This window comes from Mustela putorius, unplaced genomic scaffold (assembly GCF_011764305.1).
Source record: "Mustela putorius furo isolate JIRA1106 unplaced genomic scaffold, ASM1176430v1.1 tig00000174_pilon_pilon_pilon, whole genome shotgun sequence".
NCBI classification, from domain to species: Eukaryota; Metazoa; Chordata; class Mammalia; order Carnivora; family Mustelidae; genus Mustela; species Mustela putorius.
This window is the reverse complement of record NW_025421304.1, coordinates 33,016,053-33,041,560: the sequence shown is the minus strand read 5'-3', so window position 1 is coordinate 33,041,560 and position 25,508 is coordinate 33,016,053. Positions and strand designations below refer to the sequence as shown.

Here is a 25,508-nt window from a genome sequence, read left to right as displayed (position 1 = left end):
GCTTATCTAACACGCGTATTTTCTCCATAAGGCACATCACAGCCTTCTTGGGCTTAGGAGCGCTAGGCAGGGCTTCACCACTACGCTTGGGGGTCATTTTAAACAGCGAAATCACCACCCAAAAGCACAAAATGTGCCCCTAAATAGACTGCGAAAAGGACAATTATTTACAGCAGGAGAGATGAAGCAAGAAAGCACCTTGTATCTGCTTGGTGCAACCTCAGTGCATCGCAGCGGCGGTGGACTCAAGAGCTTCACCGTCTGCGCATGTCCGCGAATAATCCCAGAGAGCACGACGAATATTGATTTGGGGGTTACCATAAGTTTAAGCAAGTAAGCGAATTCGAAAATACCAACCTGTGCCCAAAGACACGTAATCCTGTTTAAGCGCATTTATTAAATCAGAGCGACGGGACGGTGCTGAATACTACAAGACTACAAGTTCCAGCATGCATCGCTGCAGCGCAGAGCCCGTGCTCTGTCAACCACTACAGTACCGTCAAGCACGAGGCATTGGCCCCGGAAATGTCGCGTTTGGACTACGTAGCACTCTCTGCGCATGCGCACACGTTGCGGGGTTGGGGGGAGCCCACCCCCGCCGCCACCGCCCCCGCTGAAGCTCTAGGGTCTCTCCCTAGAGCTTTGCCGTTCGGGACAGCTGCTGAAGTCCTTGTGGCTCCGCCCGCCCCGCGCGGCAGCGACATGGAGGAGTTCGACTCTGAAGACTTCTCTACCTCAGAGGAGGACGAAGACTACGTGCCGTCGGGTGAGCGATTCGGCTGAGGCGAGAGGAGGTTTGCTCCGCCCCGCGCTTCACGTGAGGCGCGCTTTGCCGGCCGCGCGTGGCCCGGTGGCCCCGGTGGTCCCGGTGGCCCCGGCCGCCCCGGCCGCACGGGTCTCGAGCGACCGTGCCGCGCAAGCCCCGTTTCCTCGCTCGCCTGCTCCGTCCGCGCGGTCGCCGCGGGCCGAGACGTATGCGCGGGGGAATCTCGCGCCGCCGCCGCCCGGGGCCTGCCTCGGGCCGCCGCCCCCTCTCGGCGCGCGGGAACCCGCACGTGAACGCGGCCCGCCGCTGGGCATGCAGTCGGCGTCGGTCGGTACGCGGACCGACTGCACGGCGCTCCCGTCTACTGCGAGGCCGTGGGAGCGTTGGGCGTGATCGGCAGACCGTCCGTCCCGAGGGACTTGCTGGCTAGCACCGCGTCGGAGATCGCTCCACTTTTTGCCCTCGCATGGATATTGGAAAGTTCGTCTGATGGTGCATTTTGTCTCTTTGCGACATATACCTGTTTCTCTTTTTTCAGGTCTCTCTCTCTGATAGAGAGATAGAAACTTAAGGGGTCCAGAATAAATCTTGTCACTCAAACCTACGCCTTCCCCACACTTCCATGTCATTTAAAGTATCTATCGACACAGTCGGTCAGGGAGAGAAAAAAAAACCCCAAACCCATCATTCATCCTTCCTTTCTGTCTTCTGGTTCAAGCAGTCAGTAGGTTCTCTTATGTCTACGTGGGAAATGGGTTTCTGACCGCTTCCTCGCCAATCTCACTGTTAACTGAACTGCCATTATTCTTCAAGAGGATCAGCCCTCGCTTCCCAACTGGTTTCCCCGATTACGTTTCCATTCCTGTCCATCAGCATTGGTCTTAGGGTCATGGCCAAAGTGGTTATTTGAAAACTAGTTTTCGTTTGTTTTAAAGATTTTATTAATTTATTTGGGAGAGAATGAAAGAGCATGAGAGGAAAGAGGTCAGTGGGAGAAGCGGACTCCCTGCCCAGCAGGGAGCCCGATGTGGGACTCCATCCTGGGACTCCAGGATCATGACCTGAGCCGAAGGCAGTCGCTTAACCACCTGAGCCACCCAGGCGCCTTGTAAACTAGTTTTCACTTTAATCAAAGTTGTGCATACCTATACTTAAACATAGTCAGGGGCGCCTGGGTGGCTTAGTCTGTTGAGGGTGGGACTCTTGATTTTGGCTCAGGTGGTGATCTCAGGGTGGTGAGATTGAGCCAAGGTTGGGCTCCCTGGTAGGGGTGGAGCCTGCTTAAGATTCTGCCCCTCCTTCCATCTCTAAAATAAATTAATCTTTTTTTTAAAAGAAGGCTCAAAAGCCTTTATTTGAAAACTAACAGTTCCCATCACTCTGCATCTCTGTTCATTCCTCCTGAGGAGAAGCTGCTTTCCAGTTTTTAATCTTTTTTATCTACTTTTTTTATCCACTTTTTAATCTATTTTCGTTTTGTGTTGACTTAACCCATGCTTGATAGGTCTTATTTTAATACCCTCCTAGGTCATCCAGATCATTCCTAACACACACACCCTTACACCTTCAGGCCCTCCCCAACTCCCCAGCCTACTATTATTCCTATGCCCCAATCTTGGTGAGACCAGTAGTCCCTGTTTACTTTTTTGTAATAACTGAACACCACATTCAGGTCTGAACCATGTGGTGTATACTCTGATTGCTTTCCTACTCTACTGTGTCGAATTAATAATTGTCATTTTGCTGTTGCGTAGTTGTCCATGACCTTAATGATAATTTGACCCTAAACTCTCAGAATTTTATAAATCGTCTCCCAAGGCAATCAGGTTGATTAAAGAATCATTTATTTTTCATCTTGAAGTCCACCTTTGCATTCTGACCTCTGATTTGCCTTGGTTTTATCACTTTTTAAAATTTTATTTATTTTTTAAAGATTTTATTTATTTGTGAGAGAGAGAGTGAGCACAGGGAGACAGAGGCAGTGAGAGAAGCAGGCTCCCTGCTGAACAAGGAGGCAGATGTGGGACTCCATCCCAGGATGCTGGGACCATGACCTGAACCGAATGCAGCCGCTTAACCAACTGAGCCACCCAGGCGTCCCGGTTTTATCGCTTTTAAACCTAGGATCTTCTGTCCCCATCACCACTCTGGGTGTTCATTTATCTCCCTTTTCTGTTGGATTCCATTTCTTGGATCTTGTGTTATCTTTTTTTTCTTGGTATGTTCCACCAAAATGAGAATAAATTATCAAGTACTTGAGGATAGAAGATGTATAATAGACATTCAAGGTGTCAAAATAGTATTTCTAAAAGTAATTATGTGACCCCAGGGCATACCTGATACTTTGTCTGCTATAGAATTCTGTGTTTTGTAATAATTATTCTAGGCTTTATAATGATATGGTAATGGTAATGATAGCTTTCCATCAGAATGTTAAGGGTGTTGTTTTATTACTTGCTAGCTTCCAGTGTTTCAATTAAGAAGTCTGTTTTGCTGATTTCTGTTCATTTATATAAGACCTGTTTGTGTTTGGAAGTTGATAGAATCTTCTCTTTATTCCTGTTTTTTCTGATATTTCTCAATGATGTACTGTGGTAAGTCAGTTTTCATCCATAGTTCTTGGCTTCTGGAATTTTTTTTGGGGGGGGGGGTAATTTCCTTTCTTCGTTTTCTGTTATTTTTCTGGAAACATTATTCAGATACTGACTCTTATTTTAGATCTTCTGGACTGGCCCTCTAATTTTATCTCCTATTTTCTCTCTCTCTCTTTTTTTTTTTTTTTTTAAGATTTTGTTTATTTATTTGACAGAGAGACAGAGAGAGGGAACACATGCAGGGGGAGTAGGAGAGGGAGAAACAGGGTTCCTGCTGAGCAGAGTGCCAGATGCGGGCGGGCCTCAATCCCAAGGACCCTAGAATCATGACCTGAGCTGAAGGTAGATGCTTAATGACTGAGCCCACCCAGGTGCCCCATATTTTCTAACTCTTTTTTTTTTTTTCTAACTCTTAATTTTTTTTCCACTCAGTGGAAGAATTCTCAGTTATCTTAAACTCTTGTATTTTTTCCTCCTTTCATATTTTTAAATTTGAATAACTTTTTTCTTCCCTAGTCATTTTTTATAGCTCATGTTCTCATTTCATAGTGAAGTATCTTATTGCTCTGTGGGTACTGATACTAATTTAAATTTTTTGATGTTTAGCTTATGTATAGTAAAATTTCTTCTTTTCAGTGTACTGTTCTATCAGTTTTGATAAATACCAGAGCTGAGTGACCATCACCAAAATTAACAGTTGCAAGGCCCGCCCCCAAATAAAACATAGACCATGATATCTGAATAGAAACAGTTTTGGGGCACCTGGGTGGCTCAGTGGGTTAAAGCCTCTGCCTTTGGCTCAGGTCATGATCTCAGGGTCCTGGGATGGAGCCCCACATCAGACTCTCTGCTCAGCAGGGAGCCTGCCCCCCCCTGCCTACTTGTGATCTCTGTCTGTCAAATAAATAAATAAAGTCTTGGGGGAAAAAAAAAGCAGTTTCATTTCTTCTTTTCCAATAGGTATGCCTTTTGTTTCTTTTGTTTGCTTTACTGATCTTGATAAGACTTCCAGTATGATGTTGAATGTGGTGAGAGCAGACATCCTTGTCTTGTTCCCAATTGTAGAGGAGATTATCAGTGTTTCACTATTTAGTGAAACCCATATTAACTATGGGTTACAGATGCCTTTTGTGTCTGCATGTTTTAAGTCCATTACAATGACTAACACATTACTAGCTCACTCATGTAACACTACTGAGTATGTGCTCTTCTTCCCGTTTTGCAGACAAAGAAATTGAGGCACAGAGAATTTAAGCAAATGGCACAAAATCATTCAGCTACAGAGTAGCTGAGCTGGGATTTGAACCCTGGCAGTGTGTGTATACTGTTCCTCATGGAGGCATTTTATCAGGTTAAAGAAGTTCTCTCTACTCCTGATTTGCTGAGAGGCTAATTTTGTCAAATGCTTTTCTTCCATCTGTTGGTAGGATTATGTGTGATTTTTCTTCGTGTTAATATAGTGAATTACAGTGTTTGGGATTTTTAAATTTTGATAAAAAATTAAAAATTGATTTATAAATTTTGAACAGCCTTTTAGTTTTGGGATAAAACTTGTTGGATCATGATGTATTATTCTTTTTATACATTGTGGGGTGCCTGGGTGGCTTAGTTGGTTAAGTGTCCAACTCTTGATTTCAGCTTAGGTCATGATCTCAGGGTTGTGAGATCCAGCCCTGAATGGAGCTGCACAGTTAGCATGGAGTCTGCTTGAGATTCTCTCCCCCTCTCGCTCCCCCTCCGCCCCCCTCTGCTTCTACTACTGCTTGCCCGCACTACCCCCCAAATAAATAAATACAGCCTTTTTGTACATTGTTGAATTTTGTTTGCTCGTAATTTGTTGAGAATTTTTGTATCTGTTTTTGAGGGATGTTTATCTGTAGTTGTAATTTCCTTGTCTTGTTTAGTATCAGATAATACTAGCCTCATAATATGAGGAACTATTTATCCATGGTGATTTTTTAGTCACTCTGTGTATTTTGATTTTATTAGATACTTTCTCAGATTTTTAGTAACTTGTAGTTGTTTGGCTCATGTTTAACCATGGGGGACTAAAAAGGTGATTAGAAGCTCTGGGTCTTTGGACAAGACATGTTCATTGTGTGTTCCTTTTTTATCTACAGGGATGTTATTCTTCTTCTTCTTCTTTCTCTCTCTTTTTTTTTTTTTTTTTTGGTCATAGTAACTGCATGCAATTTGATCATTTTGTGCATACGTATCATTTAAAATTTGCTTATCTCTTATCAGTGGATTTAAGCATTTTTTACATATGTAAGATCAGAGCCATATTTTTCTCCTTGGCTGAACTGTTTGCAATATTTACCCATTTTTTTGGGGAAAAATAACCTTATATGTAGTGTGTGAGCTTTGTAGAAAATGAGAAGATTCAGACAGTTAAGCATAAAAATACAGAATCATTGCATTCCCACGGATAATCCCGTTTGTAGAAATGTGGAAATCCCCTTTGTAGAAAATGAGAAGATTTGGACAGTTAAGCATAAAAAAACAGAATCATTGCATTCCCACGGATAATCCAATGAATTATCAATATTAATCCTTTAGAGAATCCTGTAGTGAACTCTGATCTTTTCTACACCCAGGTATAGATATTTGTATTTTAACCCCAATTTGAAATCATACTTTTTCATGTTACTTTATAACCTGCTCTTTTCAGTGAGCAGTCTCTCCCTGTTCATTTCAGTAAACTTTGGACTCATCCTGTATACAGATTTTATTCAGATTTTCCCACTTGACCCAAAATAAACTGTAGCTTCTTTATCCAAATCACAGTGAGATTCAGGGCTACCATATCATCTAGTTGTCCCATCTTTTAAATGTGTTTTAATCTAGCATGCTCTGTGATGACACTGATTTGCTTAAGAGATCAGGCAGTATGTCCTGCAGAATGTCTCACCTTCCCGTGCAGAATGTCTCACCTTCCGGATTTGCCTTACCGCTCCCTCCTGGGTATTTTAGGTTATTCCTTTGTCCTTTGAATTTTCTGCAATTCTGAAGCTCTGAAAATTTTGGAAGTTAGATCTAGATGCTTCGTAGATTCAGATGAAATATTTTTGGCTAGAATAACTTATAGATGACTGTGTGTTTCATAATGTCTAACATTGAAAGATCTACAATCCCAGGTTGGTTCCCATGGTTATGACCACTGGATTCAGGGGATGAGAGCCTGACCCCTCTATTGTGTAATTGTTTCTTCCCTTGGAACTGAAGTATTTTGTGTTGTAATATACTTAATGGTTAAAACTTCATTTTTTGAGGCCATTTCAATAATTCTTGCCTAAATTACTATCATTACAGTGTGAAAAGTGATATTTTTCTAATTCTTTGGTTTTTCTACATTTATTAGTTGATATTCTTCTGTAAAGTATTGCTTTCTCTCTTCAGTTGGGACAGGATAAATATTTGATTCATCTTCTTTAATTATTAACTTTCAAACGAGGGAATAATTTTAATAGTAGCTTTAAGTAGTATAAACTAGTTTTTAAAATTTTTTTAAAAAGATTTTACTTATTTATTTGACAGATCACAAGTAGCAGAGAGGCAGGCAGAGACAGAAAGGGGGAAGCAGGCTCCCTGCTGATGCAGGGCTCCATCCCAGGACTCTGGGATCATAACCTGAGCCGAAGGCAGAGGCTTTAACCCACTGAGCCACCCAGGCGCCCCAGTATAAACTTATTTTTTAAAGATTTTTAAATTGGGGCGCCTGGGTGGCTTAGCGGGTTAAAGCCTCTGCCCTTGCTCAAGTCATGATCCCAGGGTCCTGGGATTGGGCTCTCTGCTCAGCAGGGAGCCTGCTTCCTCCTCTCTCTCTCTGCCTGCCTCTCTGCCTACTTGTTATCTCCCTCTGTCAGATAAGTAAAAAACCTTATTAAAATGTTTTTTAAAATTACTTATTTATTTGAGAGAGAGAGCGCGCGCGCATGTACAAGCTGTGGGATGGGCAGAGAGAAAGGGAGAAGTAGACTCTGCCGAGCAGGGAGCCAAACACGGGGCTCAATCCCAGAACCCCTGGGATCATGACCCGAGAAAAAGGTAGATACTTAACAAACTGAGCCATCCAGGCACCCCTGTACAATGTATTTTTTGTCTTTTTTAAAGAACAACATAAAGGATTTACAGATTTTATTGATTCAGTGTGTTTTAGTCTACTAACAGTTACTCCTTTTAATGCCCAAGTCATCACTTTTGGCCACTAGGAGTTCTTTCGGGCTGGATCTATATCCTTTTAATGTGACCCTTTATTCTTAAATAGCTTCCTTGCTTTCTGACAGAGCAAGATGTCCCAGTTTCACCTTATGCTTTCCTTCCCTCAGACCTGAAATTAGCTGGGAGCCCTTTTCATCGTGAATCATATCAAGGTATATAATCTGGACTCTGAACAGATGCCCATTGCTACCAAAGTGACATTGTTTCTATGCCATTTCAGTGAACAGAACTAGAAAATATTTATCTTAAAAAGAGAGTTCATATTGATACTTTTTTTTTCTTAAAGATTTGAATTTTAAGTAATCTTTACATGCAGCATGTTGCTTGAATTTACAACCCTGAGGTCAGGAGTTGCCTGCTCCACCTACTGAGCCAGCCAGGCGCCTCTCACATTGATATTTTAGTTCAGTTTTAACATTTGAATATTCATCAGATTTCTTTGATTTTTATAATCGTGGGTTATTTCTCTTGCTTTGAAGATCTGGATCCCTGACATAAACATAATACTTACTTGCTTTAGCCTATTATATAAAGGAAATAGTTTCAAAATACCAACATTCGGTGCCTGGGTGGCTCAGCCGGGTAAGCATCTGCCTTCCCCTCAAGTCATGATCTCAGGGTCCTGGGATGGAGCCCTAATCATTGGGCTTCCTGTTCAGTGGGGAGTAGTCTGCTTCTCTTTCCCTCTGCCCCCCCACCATGCTCTTTCTCTCTTTCAAATGAGTAAATAAAATTAAAAAGAAAAAACAAAATCAATATTACTACACAGAATAGGATTTTTTATTTGTTTGTTTGTTTTGTCATTACAGTGCGTCTTGCTAAGGGTGTATAGTCAAAATACTGTTTCTGAAGTCTTTGGAATAAAACCTTCCCTTGTCAGTTTTGTTATTGCTTCAAACATTTATTCAAGTATTTGTTTATTTAAACTGTTCTTAATTTAAGGGCTTTTCAAAATTCTTCGGAAAGATAAACACAGAGAATTCTTGCTTCTACCCCTGACTTTGTTTGACCCTGACCCTTATAAAGTATCTATTTTCATTAGTATTTTGTTTATCCTTCCTGTGTTGCTTTTTGCAAATATAAACTAGTACAATGCAGCTACGTTTCTACTTAGCTTGTAGGTTTGTGCTTTTTAAGTCTTTTTGCTGTAATGATTTTACTGGGGTTTCAGGGGAAGTGGAATGACATTTATGTCTTCAGACTGCCATCTTAGCCTGGAACTCAGTCCTTTGTTCAGGAAACACTTTCACTTACCACTTGGTGTGTGGTATTCAGCCTTGAATGTGTATTCTGAGTATTTTCACATGACTGGCTCCTTCTTATCAGCTTTGTTCTTTTTAAAAATCTCTGCCATCATATTTGTACTTTTCAAGAAATTTTTTTAAAATTTAAGGTTTTTCTTTAAAAATTTAATTTATTTATTCATTAGACAGGGAGATCTCAAGTAGGCAGAGAGGCAGGCAGAGAGAGGAAGAAGCGGGCTCCCCGCTGAGCAGGTTGCTCAATGCTGTACTTGATCCCAGGATGCTGGGATCTTGACCTGAGCTGAAGACAGACCCTTAACCAACTGGACCACCCAGGGACCCGCTTTGAGGATATTAATTATAAAGGTTTTTTGTTTTTTGTTTTTTTAGAAGATTTTTATTTATTTATTTATTTGACAGGGAGAGAGAGATCACAAGTAGGCAGAGAGGCAGGCAGAGGGGTTGGGGGAAGCAGGGTCCCTGCTCGAGCAGAGAGCCTGACTCTGGGCTCAGTCCTAGGACCCCGAGATCATAACCCGAGCTGAAGGCAGAAGCTTAGCCCACTGAGCCACATAGGTACCAGAATTATAAAGGGTTTTGTTGGGTTTTTTAAAGTTCTGTTTCTCCTGAATTCCTTTTTTGTTTTCAGTCTTGCCTTTCATTTTGGAGGCTTTCCTCAAGTGTTTGGTGGCCCTTGATTGATTGTGAGTGAAATATTTAGAAGCTGATTGGATGTACAGGAATATTCAAAACAGTACTATTTGTAATAGCCCCACACTGGAAACAGCCTTATTGTTCATCAGCAGAAGAATGGATAAACACACAGTGTCACGCAATGACACACTGTTTCGGAATGGGAGTGAATAAACTAGAGCTACAACAAACAGTATGGGTGACCAACAGAGATTGTTGAGTGAAAAAATCCAGACACTTGAGTGTGCATTTTGTAGACTTCTGTTTGTTTAAGGGTCAAAGAGAGGCAAAGCTGATCTCTGGTATTTGGAGTTAGGATGGCTCTTGGATGGGTGAGTGGCTGATGCCTGGAACGGGGCATTCCAGGGATGCTGAGGGGCCTTCTGGGATGCTGGTTCATGTTCTGGTTCTTGAGCTGGGCCTGGTTATACAAGTGTGTTCACTTTGTGTAATTTCATTGAGCAGTACAGTAGACTTGTGTGTTCTTCAGTGTGGATGTTATACTTCAAATAAAAGGCTACATGAAGTAAAATAGAAAAAATCCAGTTGAATCTTCATGTGGACGGGATTTATTGACTGGTGTCCACAGGGTGTGCTTTTCCTGGTCATCCAGGTGACCCCCTCTTGTTGGGGACCCCTGACTGTTAGTTTTTGAAGATGGGAACTAGACACGTTTGTTCTTTCTGCTGTGTCTAACTGGAAGTCTTTAGGCCTCTTTTTTGTCAAGGTCTCTTTTGATTACTTTTGAAAGATATCCAAGATACAGTGGGAACGTTAATTTCTTTGAACAGTTTAGTTGTACAGTTGCAGTTTCTATTCATTCATTCAGCACATACTTAAACAAGATCCATGTCCTCGTGGTATGTAGAGCATAGCAGAAATTGCAAACATTAAATATAAGTGGGTACATTTATGAAGGATAATTTGGCCTGTCACGGAAGCCTAGAATAGGGGACCTTAGCCTAGTCTTCAGGGATGGGAAGACTTCCTTAAGAAAATGATATTTTAGAGAATAGAGGAAAGTACTAGACTTGATTTTTAATGAAAGAAAATGTTTTGTCTTGATGTGAAAACCTTTATTCCCATATGTCTGACCACTCTATTATGTGATTGCAGGTGGAGAGTATAGTGAAGATGATGTAAATGAATTAGTGAAGGAAGATGAAGTGGATGATGAAGAGCAGACACAGGAAACCAAAGGGAAAAAAAGAAAGGCCCAGAGCATTCCGGCCAGGTGATTCTGCCCTCAAGGCCCTTAGAAGTCAGGGGCTACTGTCACAGTATCCAGATGGCTGGGATTGGTCTCATGAGTTCTTCCTACAGGGGCTTCTTACCTTTGTCTATTCAAGGGAAATGTTTGGTGACATCTTAGGATTAAATTCTCAGTCTCGGGGAAGCTTTAAAAGTTTTTGAGTTTTAATTAAAAAAAAATCAATAGGTATCACGTATACTTGGTAAAAATTAAAAACTCAATTACTGCAAAAATGGGTACCCTCGTATCCTTGTTGCTTTCTTTGCCTCAGAAGAACTATGTTGTCAGAGACAGCTTGTGTGTGTGGGTAGGCATGTATTTCCTACTCCTTAAAAAAACAAACAAAAAACCCCTCCAGAACAAAGAGTGGCATCCTCTATTTACAGTTTCTCATTTTCTCATTTTCGTTGTTTCGCATCTTGGAGATGTGTACTGTGCCAGTACATTTAGCTGTACCTTACTCTTTCTAGTGACTGCATAATGTTACATTATATGGGTCCACCTTGCATTTTGTAAGTATTCCCTTACTGAGGACCATTGAGATTATACCTGTCTTTACTACCACAAACAAGACTGCAGTGAATATTCTTTGTTACGGCTTTGTATACAGGTACAAGTACATCTGTAAATCAGATTTGTAGAAGTAGAATTATTTTCCGGAGTTAATCTGTAGTAAAAAAATTTTTCATAAAGATTAGCAAATTACCTTCCACAGGCCTGGTACTGAATTACAGCCCTTCCCCCCTCCGCAATTATGAAAATTCTGACAGGTTATTTTGCTCAGATATGAAAAGCTTCCGTAGAAATCTGTTACCTCTCCTTGATTAGTGTTTCTTTCTGGTCATTGAAGCCAAAAAACAGGTTATAGTTTATAAAAAAGGAAAAAAAAGAATTTCAGGTATTAGATGATTCACTTGAAATCAAAATAGGCTAAGAAACAATTTACTCTTTTAGGTCTTGGGCCCAGTTCTTTTGTCCTTGAGTTTTTCTGTAGTCCAGCTGTCAAATTTTCAGAAAATGGGAGAAAAAGATGGGTTTCCCACCCCTCTTCCCTGAGAACTCTAGGAAGAAACTGCAAATAAATTTAAGGCTTTCGTTATTAGAAGTCTTCTCCAATTGGGGTATATATTCTTGGAACACACTTTCTGGACAGATTCAGTGAGGTGATTTTTGGGCGTTTTCTTGGTGAAAATAGCTGATCCTAACTTGGAAGTAGAACACTGCATTTTGATTCTAAGTGTTTGGGGGAAGTTGCTAACTGTGAGAGCTCAGTTCTTGTTTTTTTCCACAGAATCTCAGCTTACCCGCCTTGCTTCCCCCTAGGGTGGGTGTTAATCAGTAGTCCCCGGATTTTAAAGTTTTCTCAGGTTTGCAGAGTTATGTTTGGAATTGAGGAAGGGATAACTGAAATCATTTTGCTTGATCTGTCTTGTCTCTCCTTTTTCTTGTGACCATTGGTGATTAGGAAGAGAAAACAAGGTGGCCTCTCATTAGAAGACGAAGAAGAGGAGGATGCCCACGAGGAGTCGGAGGAAAGTAGCAGTGAGGAGGGAGATGCAGCTGCAGCGCAGGAAGAAGGCCTGGGCTCGGAGGCCGCGAGGAGGAAGAAGGAAGACGAGCTGTGGGCCAGCTTCCTCAGTGATGTGGGACCCAAACCTGAAGGGCCCACAAGTACACAAGTTAAGGTAAGTTGATAACTGAATGAGATGTAAGCTTCCCCAGAAGTACCCTACGTTCCCCAGATAGACGTTTTTATTTCCAAAATGAGATTCAGTGCTTACAGCAGAAATCAAACCAGATCCGTTTTGATAATAACTCTTGCATGTGAAAAGCAAAGCATTCCCTATTGTAGAAAAAATAAGCCTTTTTAATCAAATAAATTTCTGATAGGTCTTAAACTATTTAGAGATGAAACATTTAAGAATAGCCGTAATAGAATGGTGGAAAGGTTCTCTTACGTTTCATCTTTATGTGAAACTGATTGCATTTCTTACCTATTTTGTAGAGAGGAGAGAATACTGAAGAGACAAGTTCAAGTAAATTGTTGGTCAGAGCTGAGGAGCTTGAGAAACCGAAAGAAGCTGAAAAAGTTAAAATCACTAAGGTGTTTGATTTTGCTGGTGAAGAAGTCAGGTAAGGTTACCTTCACAAACTTCAGAACTAGTTCTTTTCAAAATTAAAAAAAATTTAAATTAAAAATAAAACCACATCGTATTAAATGGTGTTGGACATCTGTCCTCATTGCACCGTATCCTCGTAATATTTGGGAAGCGCTCTCTCTTTCACTCCAGGAGAACGGTGGCTTCATGAGTTATCAGGGACCATGGGAGGAAAGGTCCTTTCACATATGGTGGTGTACTTGTGGGTATCATGAAGTATTTAGCCGAACAGAAACAAGAAAATATAAGAGTTAAATGTTCGGTTCCTCTTGTTGTCATGATTTGTGACTTTGGCTGAGTCATTTTTCCCTTTATTACTTTTCTTACCTGTGAAGTCTGAGCCCCACTGAGGCACCTGAAATCAGGTAAAAATTGAAAATACTAGGAGAGAAATTCAGTTCCTGTATGATTTCCTGATCTTGATGCTATTTTTTAAATTGATTTATAGGTTTGTTACCACTTTAAAAAAATGGTAGAATCCTAATAACCTCCTGGCTTTTCTAGCTGAGAGCCACATACCTAGAATTTCCTTTTCCCTGTTTATTTAACTTTTATTACTTGAAAACAGCAGATCTATAATTTAGAGCTAAATGAGAACAGCTAAGGTACCAGTCAGTAATTTTATAGGTGGTCACATTTATTTTCCTTGGCAGTAATTAAGTAGACCTGTATGCTCTCTGAAAATAGAATTTGCGTCCAAAGTTATATTTTAAAAATAGTATCTATTCAGTTATTTCATCTAATATAAATGTTGGTGTAAAGAATTTGACATTATTAGTTTTATAAAGGTTATGGAGCAAAACTTTATTTTTTAATTTTTTTCTCCCCAAGTTTTTCTTCTGAAATATACCCAGAAATGTTGCCAGAGTTAGTTTTACAGTGATCACCCATATACTTATTATACACATTACTGATTGCCTCTTTCTCTGTCTAGGTCTGTATTTCTCTTTTTGTCTTGCCTGAACCATTTGAGAATTGCTTGTAGACATCATGACACTTCACTCTTAAATATGTTAGCAGTTCCCTAAGAACAAAGGGCATTCTCCTTTATGATACAATGCAGCTGTCACATCTAGTAAATTTCACATTAATGTAGATTATATGTATAAATTTCACATTAATGTAGATTATATGTGTAATCACCACAGATGTATAATGTACATCTGTGGTGAAGGAGGCTGATTTTAAAATTTCAACCTGTTGCAGACCAATACTTTTGTAAGACACAATAAAAAGGAATAGCTAGAAAACTAAATTGAAAAGTTGTAGAAAATACAAGCTCAGATTTTTAACAATGAGATTCAATAGACATTAACTGACATTTCAATAAAACAGTCAAAATGATCATCAAATAGGAATAGGAAAAGATTTGTATAGTTACACATGCTGTTTACCGAGAGCGTGAGTATAAATAATTAGTATAGGAAATCACTGTTATATTTATACCTTTACATTCTATAATTGAAACAGACTAAGAGTAAAATATCAATTCTCCAAGCACCTGGGTGGCTCAGTGGGTTAGGCCACTACCTTCAGCTCCGGTCATGATCTCAGGGTCCTGGGGTCGAGCCCCCCATCGGGCTCTCTGCTTGACAGGGAGCCTGCCTTCCCCTCTCTCTCTGCCTGCCTCTTTGCCTACTTGTGATCTCTGTCTCTCTGTCAGATAAATAAATGAAATCTTTAAAAAAAAATCAATTCTCAATACTTAACATCTAGATGCACACTTTGAATAAATGCTGTGTACATTTAGTTTTTGTTTGTTTTTTTTTTTAAAGATTTTATTCATTTGACAGAGAGAGAGAGAGAGAGAGAGATCACAAGTAGGCAGAGAGGCAGGCAGAGAGAGAGGAGAGGAAGCAGGCTCCCTGCAGAGCAGAGAGCCCCACTTGGGGCTCTATCCCAGGACCCTGGGACCATGACCTGAGCCGAAGGCAGAGGCTTTAACCCACTGAGCCACCCAGGTGCCCCTGTATTTGGTTTTTAATGTGACGAAATAACTCCTTTCTTTCTTGTTAATTTACTGCTTCTAGTTGGGTACATGACAGTACTACTGGAGGGTACTGTACATGGAAATTATTTCTGTGTTGGTTTTCTTTTCTTTTCTTTTTTTTAAATAACATTTGTCATAAACCCATCTCACAGAGATATTTTCATGAAGACGGAAATAAAGATTTTTAAGCTGTTTCAGTAAGTTCAGGATTTTTATTTTTACTTTTATATAAAATGAAGTCAGTGATACTGTATTTTCAAAGTTCATCTTCAATACTTCATCAGTAGCCAGTTTCATCAGTTTATTCTGTCAAGTTGTAATTAAGTTAGAGTTCAGTGGAAATAAGGAATTCTGTATGCAAGCATTCCCCTGTGTGTAGATAGTCTTGTGATAGGAAGTGGAATTCAAAACATTCACTGAAACATTTTTTTTTTAAGATTTTATTTATTTATTTGACAGAGAGATAGAGAGATCACAAGTAGGCAGAGAGGCAGGCAGAGAGAGAGAGGGTGGAGCAGGCTCCCTGTGGAGCAGATAGCAGGGTTCCATCCCAGGACCCTGATCATGACCTGAGCCAAAGGCAGAGGCTTAACCCACTGAGCCACCTAGGTGCCTCTCAGTGAAACATGTTTATCTGTAGAAGCTCTGTTTCTCCAGCCTTCTAGCTTTCATTTTTACCCTGGTAATTTATTTACTACTGAAGAACATGTTGAAATATTTTATTGCATGAAAGTACTCTTAAGATTATTAAAAATACCAAGATCAGACAAATAAACCAAGTTTTACTGTTTAATTAAGACCGTTAAAATTGGAAACCCAACTGGTTTTTTTTTTTTTTAAAAGACACTAAGTTGGGGTGCCTGGATGGCTCAGTGGGTTAAGCCTCTGCCTTCGGCTCAGGTCGTGATCTCAGGGTCCTGGGTTGGAGCCCCGCATCGGGCTCCCTGCTCAGCGGGGAGTCTGCTCACCACCCCCCCCTGTCCCGCCTGCTGTGATTTCTCTCTCTGGCAAATAAATAAATAAAATCTTTAAAAAAAAAAAAAAAGTAAAAAAAATAAAGACACTATGTTTATTTGAAAGCTCATCATTCTTAGCATTTTCCCCTTACATAACCGTGGTACCTCAGCATGCAAAGTAACGTGTGTACGTTTATGATCAGCTTTCAGCTTGTCACACAATAGAGACAGTCATTGAAAAATGTAATGCATTAGTCTTACATAATTTACAGTTTTTATTACTGTACTAGGAACAGTGGGGTTGTTTGTTTTGGCAGCAAGATTTTTCCTCGGTAAGCAGTGTCTTAATCTATGTTCTAGCGCTGGCTCCTTAATCTAATCTGTTTTTCTGTCTTGCACCTGTGCTGTTAGAACATACTCTTGCATACACTTAAACTTCAGATTACATTTGTTGACAATGTAATTCTAGTTTTGTTTTAGAGATCGGTGTCAATTATGTCTGTCAGCCAGAAATCAATAAAAGAATCCTTCATATCACTGTCATGTTTAAATCACACATATGTTAATTTTTATGTTAATAATAACCTGGCATTCTTTAATCACATTGAGAAAACATTCTGCTAATCTGATTATTGCTTTTACTGTTGTAAGCCAGATTCTGAGGACTTCAAGCTGGGGCATCCCTGGAATACTGCACTTGAATCACCTTCTTTGTTACATATTCTCCAAGCTTTCCAAGCAGACATCATTGATAGAGTCTTTTACTAATATCTTGGCAGTGGCTTATTCTTTTTAGTTAGCAACCAAAAATGCTTCTTTCTCAGAAGACTACAATACACTAACATTAATTTTTGGAATCTTACATCTCTTTCTGTTGGCTTTTTAGATCAGTACTCCTTCCTTCAAAGAAGTCTTTTGATTTAGAATTTCTTTGTGTTTTGTATGTAAATGCCACTGAAGTTTTGATGAATTCCTTGCTCCATTAGCAAAAACATTTGCAAAGAACTCACTGACTCACTATGATTTTAGCACTGAATGGTCAACAAGCAAACTGTGAGGGCTCATGAAGTAAAAGCAGTTTGAGTTCAGTTGGCCTTTGTTTCTTTGGAATTACTTCTCAGTATCATCACATGGTTTGCCACTGCTGTTGCATTCAGAAGATGTGTTTTTTTTTTTTTTTTTTTTTTTTTTTTAGATTTTATTTATTTGACAGAGAGAAATCACAAGTAGACGGAGAGGCAGGCAGAGAGAGAGAGGGAAGCGGGCTCCCGCTGAGCAGAGAGCCCGATGCGGGACTTGATCCCAGGACCCTGAGATCATGACCTGAGCCGAAGGCAGCGGCTTAACCCACTGAGCCACCCAGGCGCCCAGAAGATGTGTTTTCTTTATAGAAATATACAGTGAGGCTCTTTTTGCTATCAGTACATTAGGAATAAGAAAATAATACCAATTTTACTTTCTTTAACTTAGTTTAAACTGTAAAGTTAAAAAGTCATACTTGGTTAACGGTTAATATGAATTTAAAAAGTCACACTTGGTTAACAACTAAAGTGATTGTAAAAATAATTTATAAAAATAATGGTTACATTTTAAAAAAATCATTGCATTTTGTCACATTTTTGGGTTTTGATAAAATAACCCTAAACTATCATATGCATTATGTCTCACTGCACATGACTAATACGCTATGTCACATGTGACCAGCTGGCCAGTTTGACAGTACCCGAATTGGTCTATGTTCTCGTTAACACAGTGAGTCCACCTTCATGTCTTGACTGTCGTGACATTGTCAAATTGCTAAACAAATTTGCAAATACTAACTTAAATTTTCTGTACCCATCTTGTTTTGGACCAGTAACAACTAGTTTTGTAGCCCATATTTTAAGTAGTTCTAGTTGTGATTCTATTCAAAATTTTTAAGTTATTTCAGTACTATTCTTTATATAACTTGTTTTACTTGTTCAGTCCAACATCCAGTGTAAAATTACACTCTCGCATTTAGTCTTTTTAGTCTTTTCTTGTTAAGTTCCTTTCTAAAGCCTTTCATTTTAAGTATTTCATGACACTGACATACACAGTTAACCCTTGAACAACACCGGTTTGAACTGCACAAGTGCACTTAAATGTAGATATTTTTTCGATACAATGCAGTACCATAAATGTATTTTTCTTACAATATTCTTAATCACATTTTATTTCATATAGCTTACTGTATTATAAGAATATAGCTTGTAGTACATAAACAAAATGTGTTATTTGACAGTTTATGTTATCGGTAACAGTAGGCTATTACTAGTTAAGTTTTGGGAGAGTTAAAGTTACACATAGATTTTCAACTGTGGGGTGGACAGATGGCAGTGCCCCTAACTGCTGCTTTTTCAGGGGTTAGCTGTATGTTTTTAGGAGCCCATTTGTTTTGTAGGATGGTCCTCAGTTTAGAATTTTGCGTAGTTTCCACATGACTAACTTAAGATTAGTCACCTAGACAAATACGTTGTTGATGTTTGGTCTTCCTCAGTACATGACATCAGTAACACTCAATATTGGTGGTGATAAGTTAGACCACTTAGGCAATACCTTTCAGAATTCTCCATCGCAAAGACACCATTTCTCTGATAATCAATCATTTTGGGGATCCATTAGGTAATTCCTGGTGATGTGAATTAGTAATGTTATTTTGCTGCCAGAAATCACACTGAAACTATTTAGTTGTCCAGTAGGGGGTAGCAGAACACTGACAGGAAGCCTTTAATAGTTTGGAAATCCTACAAAATAATGCAGGAAGTGTGTGATATGCCATTAGAAATACATATTTAAAGTTTTTAGAAATCTTTCTTGGCTTGTATTACTTCCCATATGTCATATAGGATACCCAAGAAAGATTTATTACAATTTTACCATCAGCCCAACAGAGAGAGTGAGAAAAGCTAGTGAATATCTGTTAGAAGAAATCATTAAATTTCCTGATAAATAAATTTTGTGGCTGTATTAATATTTATATTAATGGCACAAATTTCATATTTCATTTTATAAAACAAGTGGATGGTAATTTTAAGTACTGGATGGGTGTTTAGGAGCCTGCTATTTCTGTCGTTTGTCAGAATTGGGCAGCACCATGTCTATAAAAAAAAAGCAACCCAAAGAACTACGCTCAGGGAAGCACCTTTCTTCCCCCTACAAATATACACATTCTCACACATATATATTTTATATTCAAAAGAAATACGAGCTTATTACTTTAGAAAACATACATTACTGAGATAAATAACACAATAAACAAATGTTCTCTATAAATTCTTCCTCCTAAAGAAAATAAAACCCTGTAGGGGCGCCTGGGTGGATCAGTGGGTTAAGTCTCTGCTTTCGGCTCAGGTCATGATCCTGGGGTCCTGGGATCGAGCCCCACATCAGGCTCTCTTGCTCAGCAGAGAGCCTTCTTCCCCCTCTCTCTCTGTCTGCCTCTCTGCCTACTTGTGATCTCTCTCTCTCTCAATTAAATAAATAAAAATCTTTAAAAAAAAAAAAAAAGAAAGAAAAAGAAAATAAAACCCTGTTAATTGGCATGCTGGCAGGATTTTTCTTTTTTCTTTTTTTAAAAGATTTATTTATCTATTTGATAGAGAGAGATCACAAGTAGGCAGAGAGAGGGGGGGAAGCAGGCTCCCTGCTGAGCAGAGAGCCTGATGGAGGAGGGCTTGATCTCAGGACCCTAAGATCATGACCTGAGCCAAAGGCCGAGGCTTAACCCACTGAGCCACCCAGGTGCACCAACACATGTTTTCATAAGCCTACTCTTGTAATCCCCATCTGAATTTGTAAGTACAAGCATAAGGTAGTGTTGGCACAAAATTAGTCTTTTAGTTTTTTCTAATTATGTTTTAATTGTTAAGCTTTGAATTTTTATCTTTTTGGTTTTATTTTTTTTTTCCTTCTGAAAAACGTGTAGCTTGTTAACCTTTGGGAATGAGGAAAAATAGTATTTTTTACCCTTCTGATAACCAGCTGAGCCAGTTGGCTCAGACTTTCCTGAGTGAATCGCCTTTCGGAAGAGGCCAGTCATGGAAAGTTTCTGCCTAAATAAAGAATTTTCAGGAAGTTCTAAGTAAGTGAAATGAAGTTAAAATGACATTTCTGCTGATAACACTTGAACTAACTATTGCTAATAGTGGGTCTTTCCTATCAGGGTTCCCTCTTATCTATTAGAAGTGGTCTGTTACTGAACTGTTCTCCTCCTTGAAGATATTTTGAGAGCTGAATCTCTTCTTATTGCTTGTTCAAAATGGAATTCTTCCAGTCATATATTAATGAAGACTAAAAGTCTGCTTGTGTTACTTTATATTGATTCCCAAGGTCCCTGAGAGAAACAGCAGTTTATAGATGTCATTTCTTTGTGACTGTGGATAGGACTTTGGCATTGAGAAGTTAACAGGGATACTCCCATAGGCTGTACTCATTTCATGCCTTCTTTGTGGTAATTACTATATATCGTGTTGTCATAACTTATTTCATGGTTTGCTGTCCTCATGGACCCCGAGCCCCTGAAGGGCAGAGACTGTGCATATATTTTTATTTTTAAAATCGACACACAATGCAATGCCTGGATCTCGGGTGCTTTTTTTTTTTTTTTTTTTACGATTTCATTTATTTATTTGACAGAGATCACAAGTAGGCAGAGAGGCAGACAGAGAGAGAGAGAGAGAGAGGAGGAAGCAGGCTCCCTGCTGAGCAGAGAACCCGATGCGGAGCTCGATCCCAGGACCCTGGGATCATGACCTGAGCCGCAGCTTAGCCCACTGAGCCACCAGGCGCCCTCTCGGGTGCTTTTTAGAAAATGTTCACCGAATTGCTCTGCTTGGCTGCTGCAGGAGCGTTGTCAGTCCTGCGGTAAAATAGATAAACTAAACAGAAGATGCATACAGGCTTCTTTTACTTTCCTTATACCTTGACCCACTTGATCTTTATCTTCTCTTATCATGAATAGTCTAACATTTTACAGTGATACTACAATGAATCTTTTTTTTTTTTTTTTAAGATTATTTATTTATTTATTTATTATTTGACAGAGAGAGATCACAAGTAGGCAGAGAGGCAGGCAGAGAGAGAGGAGGAAGCAGGCTCCCTGCTGAGCATAGAGCCCGATGCGGGACTCGATCCCAGGACCCTGAGATCATGACCTGAGCCGAAGGCAGCGGCTTAACCCACTGAGCCACCCAGGCGCCCACTACAATGAATCTTAAAACTTGCCACGTCACGTATTCTGTGGCTCTTTTTGTGAGAAGTTATCCTTCTAGGAAATTTTTTTTGTTGACAACCTCTTCTGTATTTTCTCTTCTTCTGAAATTCCTAATAAATAGATACAATAGTAAAGTTATGCTAGGCCACGCTGTGGCAACAAACCCAGAAACTCAGTAGCATAACACAATACTGTTGACCCTTGAACAACATGGGTTTGAACTACATGGGTCCACTTGTATACGGATTTTTTTGCTGTACTGTAAATCCATTTTCTCTTCTATGATTTTCTCAGTATTTTTTCTTTACCTTTATTGTAAGAATACAGTGTAAAATACATATGCAAAATATGTGTTAAATCATTTGTTTATGTTACCAGTAAGGTTTTCTATCAGCAGTAGGCTACTAGTAGTTAAGTTTTGGGGAAGTCTAAACTTAAACGCAGATTTTCAACTGTGCGGGGAGTTGGTGCCCCTAAACCCCACATTGTTCGAGGGTCAGCTCTGCCTATTTATTTCTTACTGATGCAAAGTCCTACACAGGTTGGGTAGCACTCCATCTCGTAACTAACTCAGCCATCTGAAACACATAGCTTTTGAGGTTGTTGTGCAAAAAGGAAGAGTGAATAAATAGATTTTCATTTAATTACCTTGTTTTCAGAATGAGACTTCAGCCCTGCCTTGTGAGTTTCGAATTTCCGAGGTTTTTATTTTCTCCAAGGAGTAATGAGTTTGCTGGGTTGGGTGGGGGACAGTAGCCTATGGTATGGGGTTGGAGAAGGTGATCTGGACTTAGTTGCTCCCAAGATTAACTTTCAACTGATTTTTAGCCCTGCTCATTTCCTCTCCCTTCAAAGGTTCCTGGTATCTCAATTTACTGAGCCTTTGTAGAATACTGTGGTATAGATTGGCTTGTTATTGGCCATTCCATATGGCTACAGACTTAGATTAGAGAAAACAAAAACCAAAGCCAATTTCTACTTGTCTGTTTACTTTTTACCTTCAGAGAACTCGATTGGCATATTTTCTCTGTTATATCTCTTCTCCGTATCCTTATGTGGTTTTGCCTTTGTAAATTTATTTACCACTATTTTGTAGGGTTTTAGTAAGGAGTAGAGAATAAAGTCTGTGTTCAAACTGTCATTTCTAAGTGCAGGCGTCCACTTGTTTTTCATGAGCCATCTCAGGTCTGCCCCAGACTCCACCTAGGGCGAGGAGATTTAAAGTACCTCTTTCTAGTCCAGTAGACTAGGACTCTGCCTTAAGCTTTATGTTTGGATGTGGATTTATTCTGGTCATCTGTGAAGGGAATTGCTCCAGAATGTAGTGGCTTTAAACAATTGTGTTCTTGTCATTTTCCATAGTTGTGGAGGGTAGCTGGGCTCCAGCAGCTCTTGCTTGGGGTCTCTTATGCAGCTGGAGTTAGTAGCTGGGTGTGGAGCCACCTTGAAGGCTTTCTTGCTCCCACCTCTCGGGCCTGGACTGGAACAGGCTCCTCGGGCATCTCTTTCTCTGTGGCCTTCCCAGGTGTTCTGTGTAGCATGGTGGATCCGGAGTAGCCAGGCTTCGTGTGTCAGAGTTGCACTCTGGAGGGAGCAGGTGGTGAGAGCTGTGTCACTTTTTATCAGCGGGTCTCCGAAGTTATGCAGTGCCACTCCTACTGATCTTAGTAACTTAGCCCCTTAGATTTCTGATTTTTTGTTCATGGAAGGTAAATGTGTCTGCCATTGCTACAGAAATGCTATGCGACAAGCCATTCCAAACCTCTGGGATACAGCAGTAAGCATTTGTTTGCTGTCCGTGTGTTTCCGGGTGTCTGGGGTTCAGCCAGTCTGCGTTTTGCTCCAGGCTGCTTGCTGGATTCAGATCTTCAGTGTGTGTCCTTCGGCCGTCTTGGACCTGCTGGTATTTGAGGCGTATTCTTAAGAGGCAAAGGGGAGGAACTGAAGGGGCAGGTGAAACAGCACCAGCATTAAAGCTGCTTTTCCTGTCAGATCAGCTCCCATCTCATTGACCATTGAAACATGTACCTAAGCTCAACATCAGTAAGTTAGACAAGTTTCTTTGTGGTTCAAGGGAAGGAGTATGTATTTGCGGAGTGATGGTCTAATCTGTGGTGTATATTCTCCCTCTTATTTTTTACTCTTGGCTCTCATTACTGAGAAGGTCATTGGGGAGAGTAGAAAGACACACAAATTAAGCCCGGGAAAGAGTGAGACCAGATTTTAGAGGTTCAGCAATTTCCATTTGATCCTCTGAATAATACTGACCATTGTAAGACCATGGATATGGGAGTAACAAAAGGTGGTGGTGTTTTAAGTCATCGCTCAAGATAAACTTGCCAGTGTTTCCTAGTGAAGGTTCTCAATACAGAACTCTCAGACTCTTATTCTGTGCCACTTGATAGGTGACATAGTGTAGGTGTGAAGAAAAATTGCTTCTGCTCCCCAGAAGCCTGGTTGGAAGGAGAGAAGAGACAGAGACTTACATCCTGCGAAGATGGAGTTTATCCGATTCACCTGCAGTTGTTCTTGACCAGTTTATTCCGGAGGACCTTGGCTGACCGCTCACAGTACAGTGACCTTAATCTTGGACCCTCCTGCAGATAGACTGGAACTTAAACAAAATTCTTCAGATGTTTTTGTTGACTTGGCAAGACTAAGCAGGCATTAAACACTTGTTCTCTCTTTAGTTGAAATCTCAGGCATTGTCTGAACCTTTAGGACTCAGTTTTGTTGTTGGGTTTTTTTTTTTTAACCTTTTTTTTTTTTTTATTTTTTAAAGATTTTATTTATTTATTTGACAGATCAGGTAGGGCGAGAAGCAGAGGGAAAGAGAGAAGCAGACTCTCCACCAATCAGGGAGCCTGATGCAGGACTTGATCCCACGACCTGGGATCATGACCTGAGCGGAAGGCAGACACTTAATCATCTGAGCCACCCAGGCGTCTCAGGACTCAGTTTTACTGAAGACCATTTTTCCAGATTTGAACTTGGACAGGATTCTCCATCCTGTATTTTTTTCCACTCCCACATGAGTGTTGGTTAGCCAGCTCGAAGGCATTTTCTTCCATCTTTGGGTTATTTTAGCTGTGAAACAGGAGCATTCTGCAGAATATTTCCAGTTGTTTATATTGTTACTCTTCTTCTCAAAATAATGCTAGTGTTTTCCTCCCAGAGATTCCACCTCCCCATTGCTCCCCAGTCCTTTAACTGTGAGTCCTAATCCGCATGTGAGGGGCAGTGGGAGAACCTTCTCAGCCTTGCCATCCGCAGCCCACAGGAGCCGTGATTCAGCAGTGACCACTGGTGTGTGTGTGTGGCAAGCTGACAGAAGAAACGGAGGCAATTTGAGGGAGATCAAGTACATACGTTGTTGTTCTTCAGTGAGGGAAGATGCCTTTATTTAGCACTGTGGTAGTGGACTTGAATCAGAAACCTTAGCAGCCAGAACTCACTGGAGGCCCACTGGGTGTTTTCCTTGTTGTTACGTACCCCTTTCCTTAGAGTTTGTTTCTCATCTTACTCTTCTTAAAAACTTGACGTTTCCCTCCTTGGCATAGGGTGACTAAGGAAGTGGATGCTACATCTAAAGAAGCCAAATCTTTCTTCAAGCAAAACGAGAAGGAGAAGCCACCGGCTCCTGTCGCTGCAGCGCTGCCGTCACTCCCTGCCGGGTCTGGGTGAGTGTTCTGGTCTCGGGCTCGGGGGTGCCTGGCGTGCAGCAGAAGCCGTTCTTGGTACAAGCGCCTGCTGGAACTGTAGCTGGCAGGATGTGCTTTCATTTGCCTTTGCTGGAATGTTTGCCAAAATGGAAGGTGCAATGAAAAATGAGCCTTAGGTTTCTTGTTTGATTCCAGCCTGAAGAAAGTGCTGATTTACAGCATTGACCACAGAGCCGAATGTGTAGGAGATTTTACATTTAAAAATAATTTTTGAATGAAAATGTGACCGGTTTATTAGAACTTCTAGTGGAGATTGGGGTTGAGCCCTCAGTCCCATGCCCCAAGGACCTCAAAGGAACATTGGAAGGTCAGAGCTGATTTGCAAGTAATTCTATTGACACACTGCTGGGAATGTAATAGTTTTTCTTTCTTCGTATTTTCCATATTACTTGAGTTATTTTTAGTTGAAGACTAGAACTTTTTTCCATTGGGGAAAATAAAAATTCCCTTCTTTATAACCTGTACGTAAGATGTAAAGCATCACAGTAAATTCGATCAGCCAGGGCACGAGCCTGCAGGGACGTGAGCGAGGACTGTGGCCCATTGGCCGCACCCGCCGGCCGCTGACTCCTGTGGGGAGGGCTGTCTTCTTGGGTTTGGGGAGGAACATGTCACCTCCAGGCGCTTCTCTGGCCCTCAGTCACATAGCTTGTCACTTCTTCCTTCCCTCCCTGAACA

General features: G+C 40.5%; 1 protein-coding gene across 1 annotated transcript in view; it reads left to right on the top strand.

Moving 5' to 3' along the window:
• The first annotated feature begins 552 nt into the window (after nt 1–552).
• Nucleotides 553–25,508, top strand: part of CFDP1 (craniofacial development protein 1) — a 126,309-nt gene continuing 101,353 nt past the window's right edge. The window contains exons 1-5 of the mRNA XM_004753987.3: nt 553–766; nt 10,635–10,752; nt 12,236–12,455; nt 12,776–12,903; nt 24,669–24,788. Of these exons, the coding sequence (XP_004754044.2) occupies nt 703–766; nt 10,635–10,752; nt 12,236–12,455; nt 12,776–12,903; nt 24,669–24,788 (650 nt within the window). The 5' untranslated portion in view covers nt 553–702. The remainder of the gene's footprint in view (nt 767–10,634; nt 10,753–12,235; nt 12,456–12,775; nt 12,904–24,668; nt 24,789–25,508) is intronic.